A 13,739-nucleotide genomic window follows, 5' to 3' on the forward strand; every position below is an offset into this window, starting at 1 on the left:
ACTTGAAAAAAAAAATCCTTCTCTTTTAAAATTCAGGCTCATCTAGATAGCACATGAATAAGCACAAACCCCATGTTGTTTGAAATGCATTTTTAATCATTCAGAGAAAATAAGCTGATTATAAAACAATCCAGAGGGCTATGCACTTAGGAGAAAGTTCACTGTACTTTTGTACACAAATAAATAGAGCACTGTTAAAAATAGTCAGAGAACACATAGAATATAGTAACTGGGAAAAGCAAAGTTTAAAAGTAGTCAAGGAAGATGAGAGCAGTGCAGAGTCCCTTTGAATTCAGTTAGGTTTCTTCGCTTTCATTTTGTTGTTAAACTGATGGCCCTTCCGATGCAGTTGGAGTGCTCTCGTGATTTTCTTCTATGCTCAGAGGCTCACTGGATTGTGGGATGTTGCAATGAGTGTCCTGGCAGCTGCAGCTTTCCACATATACATACTTATGTTGAATCGAGTGCCCAGACGGGCATTTCAGTTCCACTTCCCTCGTGCTAGTTTTTGCTTCCCTGCAGCAGGAACAGCTGTGCTCCAAAGAATTGGCCTCAACAGAGTATCTGTTAAGGTGGAGAAAGGCAACATTACTTTGTGCTAGAAGCCAGTGTACATAGGAAAGAGTGAAGTTAGATATAGAACTCTGTGAGAAGTTTGGTATAATATGTAAAAAAGCCATATTAAGGCTAATGAATAGTGCTAAGTTCATCTGACAGAGCAGTGGTTATAACAATATGCTTTTAAAATTCATTCCATTTAGCTGAGATTTTCTGGTTAAATAAAAAATAAAAAATTGAATCTAGATCCTACTAAAAAAACACAGTAAGTTCTAGGAGCTCAGCTTCCTTGTATTCGTCTCATCATCCCAGCACTGGTGGATGTTAAATACGCCAGATCAAAGAATGATGAATGATAAATACCCCAGACCAAACAATTAAAGGCAGATGCAGCCCTGAGCTGAGTAAGAAAACTATATAGATATGTGGCTACAATGCCATCTACAATGGCATCACATCAATCAACAGGCTACAAGAGCTACACTTGTATCAAATAAATCACAGTGTGTTATTCCAAACCAGAGTTAACAGGAAGATGAACCAGCAGCTCCTTCTGTTGCTATCTCACAGTAAAGTAACCTTGCAACCTTGTGTTCATCAGCTTCCCAAACACCATTCCTAACCTGCAGAACCTGTCAGTATCAGCCTATAAATTGTGTCGAGAGCCATCTTTTTCTTATGTTTGTGTACAGAGGCAACCACAGCAGGACACTAAGACTATGAGGTATTTCAAAATACTAATAATCCCTCTGGCTAACTGGGGCTTAATCTTAAACTAAAGACGAGGTTAATCCCATGTAAGGTGCCCTGTGGTATACTCAGTGATAGGCAGCAAATAACATTTACTTTGGGGAGTTAGAATTATATATTTTTAATGTGTTTTAATAGCTTAATATCAGGTGTCACACCAGCCACTTTCTTATAGCTACTAACACCACCCATAAGGCATTTGTTTTCTCACTTTGTTACTGTATAAAAATCATTCATGTTTGAAACTTCCTTTAAAAGACAGATGTGTATTCATTTTATATGTTAATTCTTGAGAACCACTTTTCGACTTATGAACATCAGGTTTGGCTGCTCTCTGGGCTCATTCACATTACAAGAAATAACCCATGTTCTCTTGTGATGACTTCTGTCCAAGATGGTCTGACAAAAATGACAGACAAGCCATCTCTTAATGAAAGTACAAACCTTATCATAGCTGGCTAAATCCCAATGCAATCCAATACCCTTTTCTGTTTTGCATTAAAATTAATCAGCTCTTCAGTTGTCCATGATTTTGTGCCCATGAGTTTGAGAGCTGATAGTTTCAGGTCTAGCATTCTCTAGTCTACCTATGTATTGTTCCTTTTATGCAAATAATGTCAGTGACAGAATTCAATCTCATTGTCCAATCAGTTTACTTACAGTGAGAAAGTTCCACATGTTCCTTCACATTCAGTCATGACAACTCTCTCCACAGAACGGCAGTTCTTATAGACAATAAAGTCTTCCCTTTCACGGACAGAGCACGGTGTGGGACTATCCAGAGGTATACCTAAGGGGAAAGATCAGAGTATACGTTCAGTGAAATAGCTCCATAAGTTCCCTGCAGTTCAGCACACTTGGCTTAGCTAGTGCACTGAAAAATTGTCTTAAGTGGTCTTTCTGCTTCAGTTTAAACCTTCCCAGAGAGATTGGGCACTGAATGCTTGGAATAACAAACATAAAGACGAGTATCTATTCAAATACTAACATATCAGCCTCCATGATATGGGCTAATATAAGAAGAAAATTAATTATCTGTTTTGTTGATTCAGGTATGCTGACATACTTACAGGTTTTGCAACAACCGTTAGGTAAGAATGTAATAGTTCCCTAAAAGAACAAAAAAGACAGGAAAATAGTATTATTTTCATTCCCTGTATTAAAGAGGCTTTTAGGCAAATAACTGAGGAGAGAAATTCTCCATTGGCTGGAAATTAGTAGCTAAAACTCTAGCATCTGAATAAACAGACATAATTGTCTATACCAGACTTGAAATCTATCAATTTACAGACAACCATAGAAATACAGGTTATGATTTAAAGGAAATCTACAGTTATCATCATGCATTTCTAACTCAAAAAAAGTCCCAGAAAAACATTTTATCAGAGACTTCTATATTTGAATGGTGCGTGGTGTTACTGGCAGCCTACTGTCTGAACAGCTGTGGTATTCAAGAAAACATGGCTCTTTTTCAGACAGGACCCCACACAAAGCAATCAGCAAGGACTTTTATCTCAATGCTGACCAGTTTTTTTTGGCTACTGAGGGAGAGATGCCAGCAACAAGCTTTAAACTGTAAGCCAGGTATCTTATTTTATACACTCTGTAGGTTTGTACATGGATGCAGTGAAAACCTGTGCCCTTGGGACAGAGAAAATTTGGAGAACAATCATCAAAGTTTAATGTGACTTTTGTTGCTAGTTAGGTGGCTGCACTAAACTGAAGTAATTTATACATTAAGTAGAGGGTGAGTTTTCCACATTAACTTACAGGTTTGCAGCTCTCCGCACTGAATGCTGGACAGGTAATCTCAGATGTGGAAGAGATAAGCTGGTTGTGGAGACTTGTACAACTATAAATGGTGCAGTTGTCATAAGGATCTTTTACAAACTCTCCAGGCTGCAAGTGAAATACAAAATGTAATAAGAAAAGCTGAAGGGAGCTCAGGCAGAAATTTTCCTGTCTTCTGACAATGACTTTCATATTGTTTCCCACTCAATTATTTTTAGGTTAGCAGCCATTTTCAATACTGATTTTTGTGTGTATTGCAGTATGCCACAAGTGGAGAGAATCTTCAGTTGTCCATGGGATTTCCCTTGGAAAAGAAATAACCCTCTAAAGCATGTAGAGCACATTAGTGATATTAACAGTCATTCATGCCAATGGATTTTGCGTAGGGAAAACTAAATAGGGGCAATAAAGTTGTTTCATATGCAGGCTTTTCTAACATTCTTCAGTACACAGAAATTAAATAATATAGAAAAGCTCAAGCTTCTAGATATCACAAGAAATCCTTTGCTATTGTATTACTGACTTGTCATTTCAGAAAAAGCCTTCCAGAAAATTTGATTTTGTGAATCCTTCTTTCAGGACAAAAAAAAAAAAAAGGTAGATAAGCTTTCCTTTAGGTGAGCTGCTGACCTTTCAGATATAAAGTTACACTAAGTCTTATCTCTGCCAAGGGGATGGTCACTCTCTGAAATGGGGAAGTTTACAGATTTGGTAGAGATGTAAGATGTAGAACATACTTACACTCAATATGAGGTTGGAACTGTGTGATGCATGTATAATACACTTAGTCTGCACACATTTTCCACAACATTCACCTTTCACTGATTGCCGTTCATATCCCTAGATATTAAAATGAAATAAAAATGAGAGCTCTGATAGATGCATTGAGGAGAAATAAGTGAAAACACACTAACCTGTGAATTGATTATGCTTAGAAGTTTACTCCAGAATTTTGCCTTTCTGTGCCTGAATATCACTGACTCCACAGAACACAAGTAATAAAAGTAGGCTATAGATGGAATCAATTAAAGCACTATAATAAATATGCCTAATAACTAAATATCATTCCACTAAGTGCTCTACAGAAATTTGTTAGCTAATCCTCCCAACATGAACTGAATACTGTTCACTACATTGCCAAGCTACATACAGTAGATTGCTCAAGGACAGTCAGTTTCCAAGCCAGAGTTGGATTCTGGATTTCTGCTCCCTATCCTTCAATTATGCAACAAATTGGTCACAGTATTTTTCATGTACATGTGTATTTTAGTTTTGTTTGTTTGTTGAAGTTTGTCACTTACAGGTTCACAATATGTGTCACATGGAACGTGTTCACAGGAGATGACATTCAGTTGAGTGCTGACGTTAACTTCGTTAGTGCAGAAGCAATTCTGACACTTATCAACAAAGACTGAGGAATTAGGCTGTAAATTTAAAGAAACAAAGGTTCATGTATTAATGAGATATGATGTGTGACAGACATTTCTTAATTCCCAGAAGCCTTTAAACCAAGCAGTGGAATAGGAATCCATCATAAACACTACTGGATAGGTATTTAACTAGCTGGTTATGACAACATCATCAATATTGAACTTAATTTAGTATGTGTCTTCATTGAAGTCCTACACAGCAATGATGAACTCAGATATTAAAAGCAGAGAAGTCAACATATACAATAAATCAATTACTAGACTCAAAAGAACTTGTTGGGAATCTAAGTCCGTTCAGAATAACCCTTCTTTACAAATCTTTTCATTTCTGAAAGCAGAGTCTTAAAACCGAAATAAAGTGCTGACCGTAAGTGTGAACTGACTTTTAAAAATGTATACACACTTTACTCTAAAACCATATCCCTCTCTGGTACTGACATTTAGAAACAATTCTTCAGTCTCTCACACATGGCAACATTTTCAGAAAAATTTTAAACTATGCTGAGCTGATAAATCCCTGACAGGAATCTGAAATTTTCTAAAATATTCTTTCTACTGGATAAACCTCCTCATAGCACCTCAGTTAAAGTATGCTAATTGGTCTTTCAAGCATTTTCAGAAGACTTTTGAAACAGGAACTTACCAAGAACTCAGCATTCTGATGTACACAAACCCTCTTGGGAACTGTTAACAAGGAAGGAGTTAGGCGGTTACATCAGGGAAAAAAAAAGTCTTTACCCCACTCTAGTCACACTCATTTCTTCCACAATGAATCACAATGCTTATGTTCAAATACATTGGTTATTTTCCATTTCTAGTAGCAGATAAAGCTTATATAAAGTAAAAAAACAAATACTTCATGTGCAAAAAGGGAGGAAGATTTGGCCCAATATACGTAGTCCAGTTCATAGCCAAGAATGTTCACCTGACAGTTACAAGAAGTTCCCTGTTTCAATTACTAAGAATAAAATGGACTTTGTAAAGCTATCTTCTTTTGGGCACACTAACAGGGACATTTTGCTAGGTTAAACTGAGACCACAATCTCAGTTAGTTCTGTAGCTTTTCTTACAGGTACTTACAACCAGGAAAGCTGCACTTGAACTACCAGAGCTCTATATGATTTTGAAGCTGTTTGTCATAACTATGGCAGTAATAACCAATGTTAATAGTAACCAATTCATGCAATCCAACTGGGTTATTAGCTCTTTCAATATTACATACAGTCTCATTAAGCCTGATACTAAATTATGTAATAATTATATAATATATAATGTTATTCATTGTAGTATATTTCCAGAGTACTTACCACATTCGTACACAGGACAGCACTGATCACTGGGAATATGAGAATAAACTTCAAATCCCAGTGTACACTTGGGGTGTTCAGTTGTGCACAAGCTTGTATTGCATTCTGAAAAAAAAAAAAAAGAAAAAAAAAGAGAAACACATAAAGTATATTAAATCACGGCTAGAAAGAGGCATCTCTCAGACTCCCACCTGAGCACTTAAGATAGACTTTCCACTGCTAGGGAATATTCCAGATCCTCCCCAAAGAAAAAAATTGCAGAAAAAGGACACATTTTTCCTAGTGAATCCAGGCACTGGATGGGGGGCCTACACTAGTTTATGAAACTTCTGGTATGTAATTATCAAGTATAAGAAAAGTACCACAATTTTTTGCAGAGAAACAGTGAACAATTGTTACAGTACTCTGTCCAAGATTGTAGGCAACTGCTGCAAAATGAAAACCTTACAGCCACACAGAATTCTATGATCTGCATTTTACTTGAATAATATGGGATTCTGAACTCAAGAACTGTAGATTCAGTTATGTTGAAACCCAGAATCGTAAATTCTGTTATGCTGAGTCACTGCAATATTAAAATGCATTTTCCCTAACACTGGACAAACTGATTTTAAAAAGCATGATACTATTTTCTGACTCCCTACTGCAGGTCTCCGGTGCTAAACTAGTTTAGGTTCTCTTTTCTTTTCAGTTCGTAAAGGGTAGAGAAAGGCTAGAAACAAAAGTAAAAACTCACTGCAGGTGACAATGGGGCAGCAGGAGTCTTCAGGATTGACTTCACTGACCTCATAGAAGCCGTTTCCATTACAACTCCGCTTATTTTGACTGGGACATTTGTGAGGCTCACATACAATGCCACTTCCGCCTTCCAGGCAAATACAGTCCTGACAGTCTGCTGTAAACCTTTCCCCAAACTGTCATTAAAGAAAATAACGTGAGTGATTGCATGGTTACCAATTAAAAAGAACAGAAGTAAAAGCAGGAATGAAAGGCTGGGAAATGACAAAACAGAGAATATTTTTTTCTCCCCATCCCAAACCTCTTCTTGAAATACAAAAGCAAACGTACCTCTCTTGGTATCATATCCAATCCAACACAGCCTGTGAAAATATCAAAATAAATTTCCATTACCACTTATATAACAGTAGATATCTCCACTATATGTTGTATGAATACTGCATAGTCAGATCTATGTTGTATGCATCAGAAGGAAATAACAAAAAGGAAATCAACATGCATCCAATTGAAGTGGTAAAACTCACCGCAGGTGTTTACACAGACATCCACACCAGAGTCATACAGCATTGTACCATTAGGACAGAAACAGCCTTCCACTTGTTTAACTGCAGTTTCATTCTGCTGACTGTATGAGACAAAATGTTCAGAGGAACACCATTACTGTCACAGGCATGCAGAGGAAGGTTAAGCTGGATAACCATTCATTGAAAATAACAGGGCAATTAACCTGCAGACTTGCGATTCAGGGCTTTTTCATGTTTGGTTTAGCCAAATAAAAAGTACAGACACCCAGATTTAGGATCAAGAGAACAGTGGTAACAAAAAGGATAGTCAGCTAAAGACAGGACAGGAGGCTGTTTGACTTCTCTCATCCACTTATCCTTTAGGTATGACTTTTAGGTATGATGTTATATGAGATCTAACAGTGAAGGAACTCTTTACCTTGATTTGCAGGTTATCTCTTTACTAGGACCACATGCTCTATATTCTTTATGTTTGGGACATTCATAAGCTGGAATAGGAAAATAAAAAAGAGGAACAGCTCAGGAAAAATATCATAGAAAAACCCCATGACCTTATGCCAAGAAATTAAACACTAGTCATTTTCCTATGTATCTTTGACAATCTTGAGAAGCATAGAGATTAAATAGTTACCAGACTCATGTCTCTGAGTGGGATTACTTTATACAATTTAGCCAGAGGTATAGCACCATACTTTAAGTTTAAGGAGATAAAGCCGGGAGTCTATATCCTGAATACAACTTTTTCATAATTTGAGTCTCTTTTGTGTAAGTTCTCAAAGAGGAGTGTATTCCTACCCTCCCATCCTCTTCTGATTACACTAAATACGTGAATGATCTGCTACTGCCTGTAAAATACACAGTTGACTCTGCTAAAAAAAAAAATTTTTAAAATCTACTAATACAGATGTTTCTGATACAGTAAATGGATGCATATTTTTGCAGGCTCATTTATCATTTCCATTTATAAAAATGTTACCTGACAATTACTTGAGGAAAGCAGCTAGTATAATTTATTGGTATCTTCATTGCTCAGAAAGCAATATGGCATCATTTGGATGTTATCATAGAATCACAGAATGGTTTGAGTTGGAGGGACCCCTGAAGATCATCTAGTCCAGCTCCCTACCATGCTCCCTAGCATAGGCTTTTCCCATGGTTCAAACTGAAATAGCTGAAATAGTTATACAAGCTTCCCTAACAGTTCATGATAAAACAGCTAAATACTTACAGCAAACACCATTGGTATGACTTCTCCAGTCAATGCAGACATTTTGATCAGCGCAGATGGCAGCATAGATCTGCAGACTTGAGCATTCCAGGTCTAAGCTGGGAAGTGCACAACTATCAAAAACACAGGCTGCATAGAACCTATCAGGGTTAACAACTGCATGGCACTTCTCGAACACCCTAGAAATAGAAACATACATCATTATTAGTTACTGAATAAACCATGAATTCTCCAGTGTGCTTAGCATATTATAATGTGGCAACAGTGACACTTAAGGAGATGTGAACAAGGACTATTAATGAGAGATTTCTCCTAAGAGCACTCGACTAGATTGTAACCTATCAACATGTTTTAAAGAATTCTCCCCTCATCTACAAAACACCCAGGCACCACTATTTTCTGTCCATGAGCTACATGATTATTATCAACTGTAGCCAGGGACTACTTTTCAAACTAGATTTTATTCAAACTATTTTTAATTCTGGCCAGGTTCCAAAAATGAAGATCTCTTTCTTCAGCTGGTCTCTGCTGCTAAGTAAGAATAGAAAAAGGCCAGAGCATAGGACAGTGAGAGCAGAAAGCACAGAAGAAAGTGAGAACATCAAGAAAGGCTAAAGTAGCAGTCACACAGTTGGGAGTAAGCTGTATCAGCAAAGAATGACATCTAGAAACAGCAAAAGAAATGGAAGAAACCTACAGAGCTACTAGATGGAAGTAGCCACTAAATGGAAGAATAGATGGAAGAATAGTTAGAAACATTTTGTATTGAGAAATGAACCCCAGAATTGCCACTTAACTTAAAGATCAAATTCTTATAAGCACCAGAGGACTATTGGAATATCTACCTTCCCAAAATAAGCTTGCAGATGGAAGATTCTTTGCAAGGCTGTCCTGTGGTTGTGCCGGGTGATTTTGTAGGAATTAGGCCTGGAGAGCATTGTGGTTTGGAGGGATCAACAACTTGCCAATGATCTGCCATGGTTTCACAGTTTTCTGCAATGTTTCCATTCGGTAACCTGCAGTCATCTGCTGTGTTGTTATTGCAAGTACCTAAAATGGGTAGGGAGAGAAAGAATTCGCTCACAGATTTGTCACAGATTTTGCCACTCATCTCTCTGGCACTGCTGTCATTTACTTGTTTGAGGTTTTCTGAGAGTATAAAAACCATAACAGTAAGACTTACCACACTGTCCTTGAGTGTTGTTGCCAAACAGGCTGTAGGGCATTCTGATAGAAAAGGACAAGCCATTGTAGGACACATTCATTTTAAGCTCAGGAATTTCCACTACACGATTTATGCCTGACTCATAGATGCTCACTCCAAATTTTTTATAAGGCAAAGCCACTGGCTGTTTGTTTACAGTCACCTGATAAGTAAAACAGAAAAGAGACTTATATTTCATTTGATTTTAGAAAACAATCAACTGTTCATTACTTAGCATTGGAGATGCAAATGTAAAGGCAAATAATGTGCATTTAGTTTATAACAATTGTCCCTGTCTTTCCTTTTACATTACTGAAAAGTCAAACTTACTTTCTTGAAGCCAAAGAAAAGGCCTATCAGTCACTAATAAACTAGACTACAGTTTGGAGTTTAGACCAGCAAACACTCTATAGATTTGTTAGAATGACTGTGGCATTGAGGACACCCTGTACAAGTACAATATAAAATTCTCCTAAATTCTGAGTGCACAGAGTTTTATCCTTCTTGGAACCATAAAAATCACCAAAATAAAAGGAACATGTCTGCAGCAAATTTTTAAGGAAATAATTATAAGGAAATTGCAGGAAAGCACTAAGCCAAAATCTGTATTATTTATTTAAAGATTTTCCTTGATATACCTATAAAATTAACACTGATAGTTTTACTCAGCAACAACTGACTTAATTGCTTTAGAGAAAAAAAAAAAAGTCTATAAGTTGGAATTTTTCTATAATTTCACAGATTTTTTCAATCATTTCAAGAATCACAGAATGGCTGATGTTGGAAGAGACCTCTGGAGTCATCTGGTCCAACTCTCTAGCTCAACCAGGGCCACCTGCTTGTCCAGAATCATGTCCAAGCAGCTTTTGAATAGCTCCAAAGAGAGAGCTTTGCCTAATGCAGTCCATGATACCATTAACCTTTTTAGTGGCAAGGGCACATTTGCTACAACCTAATCTGTAATATTCCCACACAGTAACATTCAAAACAAACACACAAACAAATCAACCCCACAAAAGCCTAAAAAAACCTCAGTTGTCACCCAATTTTGAATTCCCAAAGTTGGGACATGATGTTTACCAATTAGATAAACACACAGGAGCCCCTCTGAAAAATGAAAAAGGTGACACCAATCTGAGATAGTAAGGATCATTTCTTAAATGCTTAAGCCAGTACTTTAATTGCTATGTCTAGTTTATGTTGTATCCTCCCATTCAACATTTATTCTTTTTCTTTCTTACATCAATGTCAACTGTAAATTAATTTATTTTATACCCTTAACTCTTAGCTATTCATCCATGTTTATGTATTTAGGAGAGATAAGGCACTGCAAATATTTATTATAAAAAAGGGATAAAAAAGAATTTGTAGAATATTTTTCCAGTATTCAGATTCAGAAAAGCAGTCCTTCCCTGCAGTCCTAATTTATAATCCACAGATTTTATTTTTATTTTTTTCCTAATAATGTGTAATTATCAGATTCATACTTAATAAATAGTTCAGTCAAGAAATCAAAGGTAATATTCTCCGATACCTCTACTTGTAGGGTATTTAGTTCTACTGTTGCTATGCGCACTTCCTGAGTCTCATGTCTCACAATGAGTGTTCGTGGACATGAGACTACATCCCGTGCATCACAATGGTAGTTATCAATGTAGACACCAAAGTTGTCGACTGTTTTATTAATCTCTTCCACAAGAACATATGTGCAATTCCCTTGATAGCTGTAGTACAATCCATCAAAAGTCATGTAGTGTGGGTCTCCCCAGCCAGTGCAGTAGCCTATAAAAACATAAAGCTAGGTTAGCTTCTTATGGTAACATACAGAATCTGATCAAACTACAAAAAAAAAATCCGTAGGTGTGGGATTCACCTCATCTAACTTTAAGCATTTAAATATTTAGAGTGCATCTGCCAATGCATAAGCTCATTTCTAAAACTCATCAATAATAGAAAAACAAAACAACAACAACAACAACAAAACAGACTTTCAGGGCACAGTATATCTGACATTTCTGAAAAACAACTGAGAATAGGATTAATCGTGCCCTAAAAGTACCTTTACAGATCACCTCAACAAGTAACTTATATGCAGACCTCTAGCCTATAGATGTCAGCATCTGGACATTTAAATTCTACCATAGGAGACCAATTTGTTCTACTAACAGAACAGTGATGTTGAAATAACGGCAACCAAATTAAGTAAAAACCCCTCGTTAAGTAAAAAGGATCAATGTAGCACTCTAAAATAGAGACCAATACTGGAAGTCTGAGGGCCATATCTTGCACAACACTTAGCCCTTGATAAACACTGCTGTTCTTTACACTAGTATTGTTCACACAGGAGAAAAAATATTTCATAAAATATATACTTACAATCACACTCCCAATGCCAACAGCATTGATCGTCATCAAGGACTTGCACAGGAGCAAGACCATTGGCACATGTGGGTTTAGGAGGTGGCTCACAGATGACTGGAAACAGCTGGACTGTATTGTTTTCTACACATACCGCCTTAGTGCAGTTACACGGCCACCATGACTCACCTGGCTGTATTTGGAAAAAGAGAGAATGAGAGAGAGAGAAGCCTTATGAAGCAGTCAGAGTGAGTCAGATGGGTAACATTTATACTTGAATACTTTTTGCAGAGTTTTAAAACACCTTATGTTTATTGACAATATTTTTTTTCAGCGGAAGTATGAAATTGGGAAGGAAGAGCAGCATTCAGCACCATCAAGGTCTGCAAGATAACCTAGCTTTATTGAAAGCTGCTGAGTGAAAGGCATTGATTATGAATCAAACCAGTAACCAAAAAGCAGAATTGCCTTTTGCAGTTTCAGTTGTCTAAAAGTATGATGTCTTATCTAATTTCCATACCTAGGCTGCCCTCCAACAGTGAAAGACAAGTATGCTCAATCACCTTCCATGGATGCTTAGAACAGATTAACAGCTGAAGCTACAATGAACACCAGCAATTTGGGGAGTAATGTCTACGGCGACTATAAGCATGCATTGTGAGTGTATGTATTTTTTCTAACTTGGACCATTTTGCAGCCACTAATTCTTTTTATCCCAGCAAAACTAGATGGTCTCAGAAAACTTAGAATTGGAGTGAAAACTCATAAGCATTTGAAAGTGGTGATCTGTTTCACAGTTAGCTCTTGAAATCAGACTATGACCAAATATAACTGCAGAATAATTCCAAACACTGACTAGTTCAATCCAATGTTTTCTTGTTGGGCGGTTGCACTGTAATCACAACAAACAACGTGGACATATTCAAAACCAGAAATAAGAAAAGAAAGTTTAGCAAGACAGTCCTTAGTTATCTCCTCAGAAAAGCTTTTCTACAATAAGGATAAAGATCGATCTGCACTCTACCTCCTTGAATGAAGAAAGCCTTTCAAAAACTATTGTTGAAGAGCTAATACCAGTATACTTGTTAAAAAAACAAACACAAAATTCATTGGAAGTCATGTTGGTACCCCCTCCAAAAAAAAAAACACAACAGAATGAACAGATACCTCGCTTTCTATCCAGATGAATATTTACACTCTATGATAATAACATTGTAATTATGTACCTAGACACCTTTGAAAGAACAATGATATAAATCAGAAAATGAAATCTACTAACCGCATATGTTTCATTAGGTGAAATGGTACAATTTGCGCCAGGACTGGGAGTTGCACTTGAAGTACTGAGTGTAGTAACTGTGCTGTATGTGGAACTTCCGGGAACAGTGACTGCACTTGATGTTGGAGTAGTGCCAGAAGTACTAGTTGAACCAGGGGGAACAATTGCAGATGTGGTAATGGTGGTTGAAGTGACATTGGTAAAAGGAATAGAGGTTGTTCCTGAAGTAGTGGTAAATGATTTGGTGGGAGTTGTTCCTGAAGTCGTGACTTCTGATGGGGTTGTTGATACAGAAGAAGGTGAGGTACTGATAGATGGAGTTGACAATGGGGAAGATGATCCCAAGGTTGCCGTGCTAAAAGGGATGGTAGGCGATGACGTCGAAGGAAAGCCAGTCCCGGTGCTAGTTTCCTCAGTGCTACTTGATGCTGTTACAGTAGTGATAACATGAGAAGTAGTTCCTGAGAAAACACAGTGGTTTACAGAAAGATGGAAACATGACTTTTGGTATTAAAACCTATACGCTCTAGAAAGCTAAAAAATGGAATACAAATAAAGCAAAGGAAATTTAG

At 37.1% G+C, this 13,739-nt stretch overlaps 1 protein-coding gene across 1 annotated transcript in view; it reads right to left on the reverse strand.

The window, feature by feature from the left end:
* Nucleotides 1-13,739, reverse strand: part of MUC2 (mucin 2, oligomeric mucus/gel-forming) — a 60,971-nt gene continuing 47,232 nt past the window's right edge. The window contains exons 41-59 of the mRNA XM_035539225.2: nt 13,168-13,628; nt 11,907-12,081; nt 11,065-11,312; nt 9,510-9,693; nt 9,172-9,376; nt 8,327-8,505; nt 7,941-7,943; nt 7,517-7,586; nt 7,099-7,199; nt 6,905-6,936; nt 6,573-6,750; nt 5,837-5,941; nt 5,173-5,213; nt 4,401-4,523; nt 3,841-3,939; nt 3,079-3,207; nt 2,379-2,418; nt 1,969-2,098; nt 1-564 (exon numbers count right to left, since the gene is read on the reverse strand). Of these exons, the coding sequence (XP_035395118.1) occupies nt 324-564; nt 1,969-2,098; nt 2,379-2,418; nt 3,079-3,207; nt 3,841-3,939; nt 4,401-4,523; nt 5,173-5,213; nt 5,837-5,941; nt 6,573-6,750; nt 6,905-6,936; nt 7,099-7,199; nt 7,517-7,586; nt 7,941-7,943; nt 8,327-8,505; nt 9,172-9,376; nt 9,510-9,693; nt 11,065-11,312; nt 11,907-12,081; nt 13,168-13,628 (2,744 nt within the window). The 3' untranslated portion in view covers nt 1-323. The remainder of the gene's footprint in view (nt 565-1,968; nt 2,099-2,378; nt 2,419-3,078; nt 3,208-3,840; nt 3,940-4,400; nt 4,524-5,172; nt 5,214-5,836; nt 5,942-6,572; nt 6,751-6,904; nt 6,937-7,098; nt 7,200-7,516; nt 7,587-7,940; nt 7,944-8,326; nt 8,506-9,171; nt 9,377-9,509; nt 9,694-11,064; nt 11,313-11,906; nt 12,082-13,167; nt 13,629-13,739) is intronic.

The sequence above is a fragment of the Cygnus atratus genome, chromosome 5, assembly GCF_013377495.2.
Source record: "Cygnus atratus isolate AKBS03 ecotype Queensland, Australia chromosome 5, CAtr_DNAZoo_HiC_assembly, whole genome shotgun sequence".
Lineage (NCBI taxonomy): Eukaryota > Metazoa > Chordata > Aves > Anseriformes > Anatidae > Cygnus > Cygnus atratus.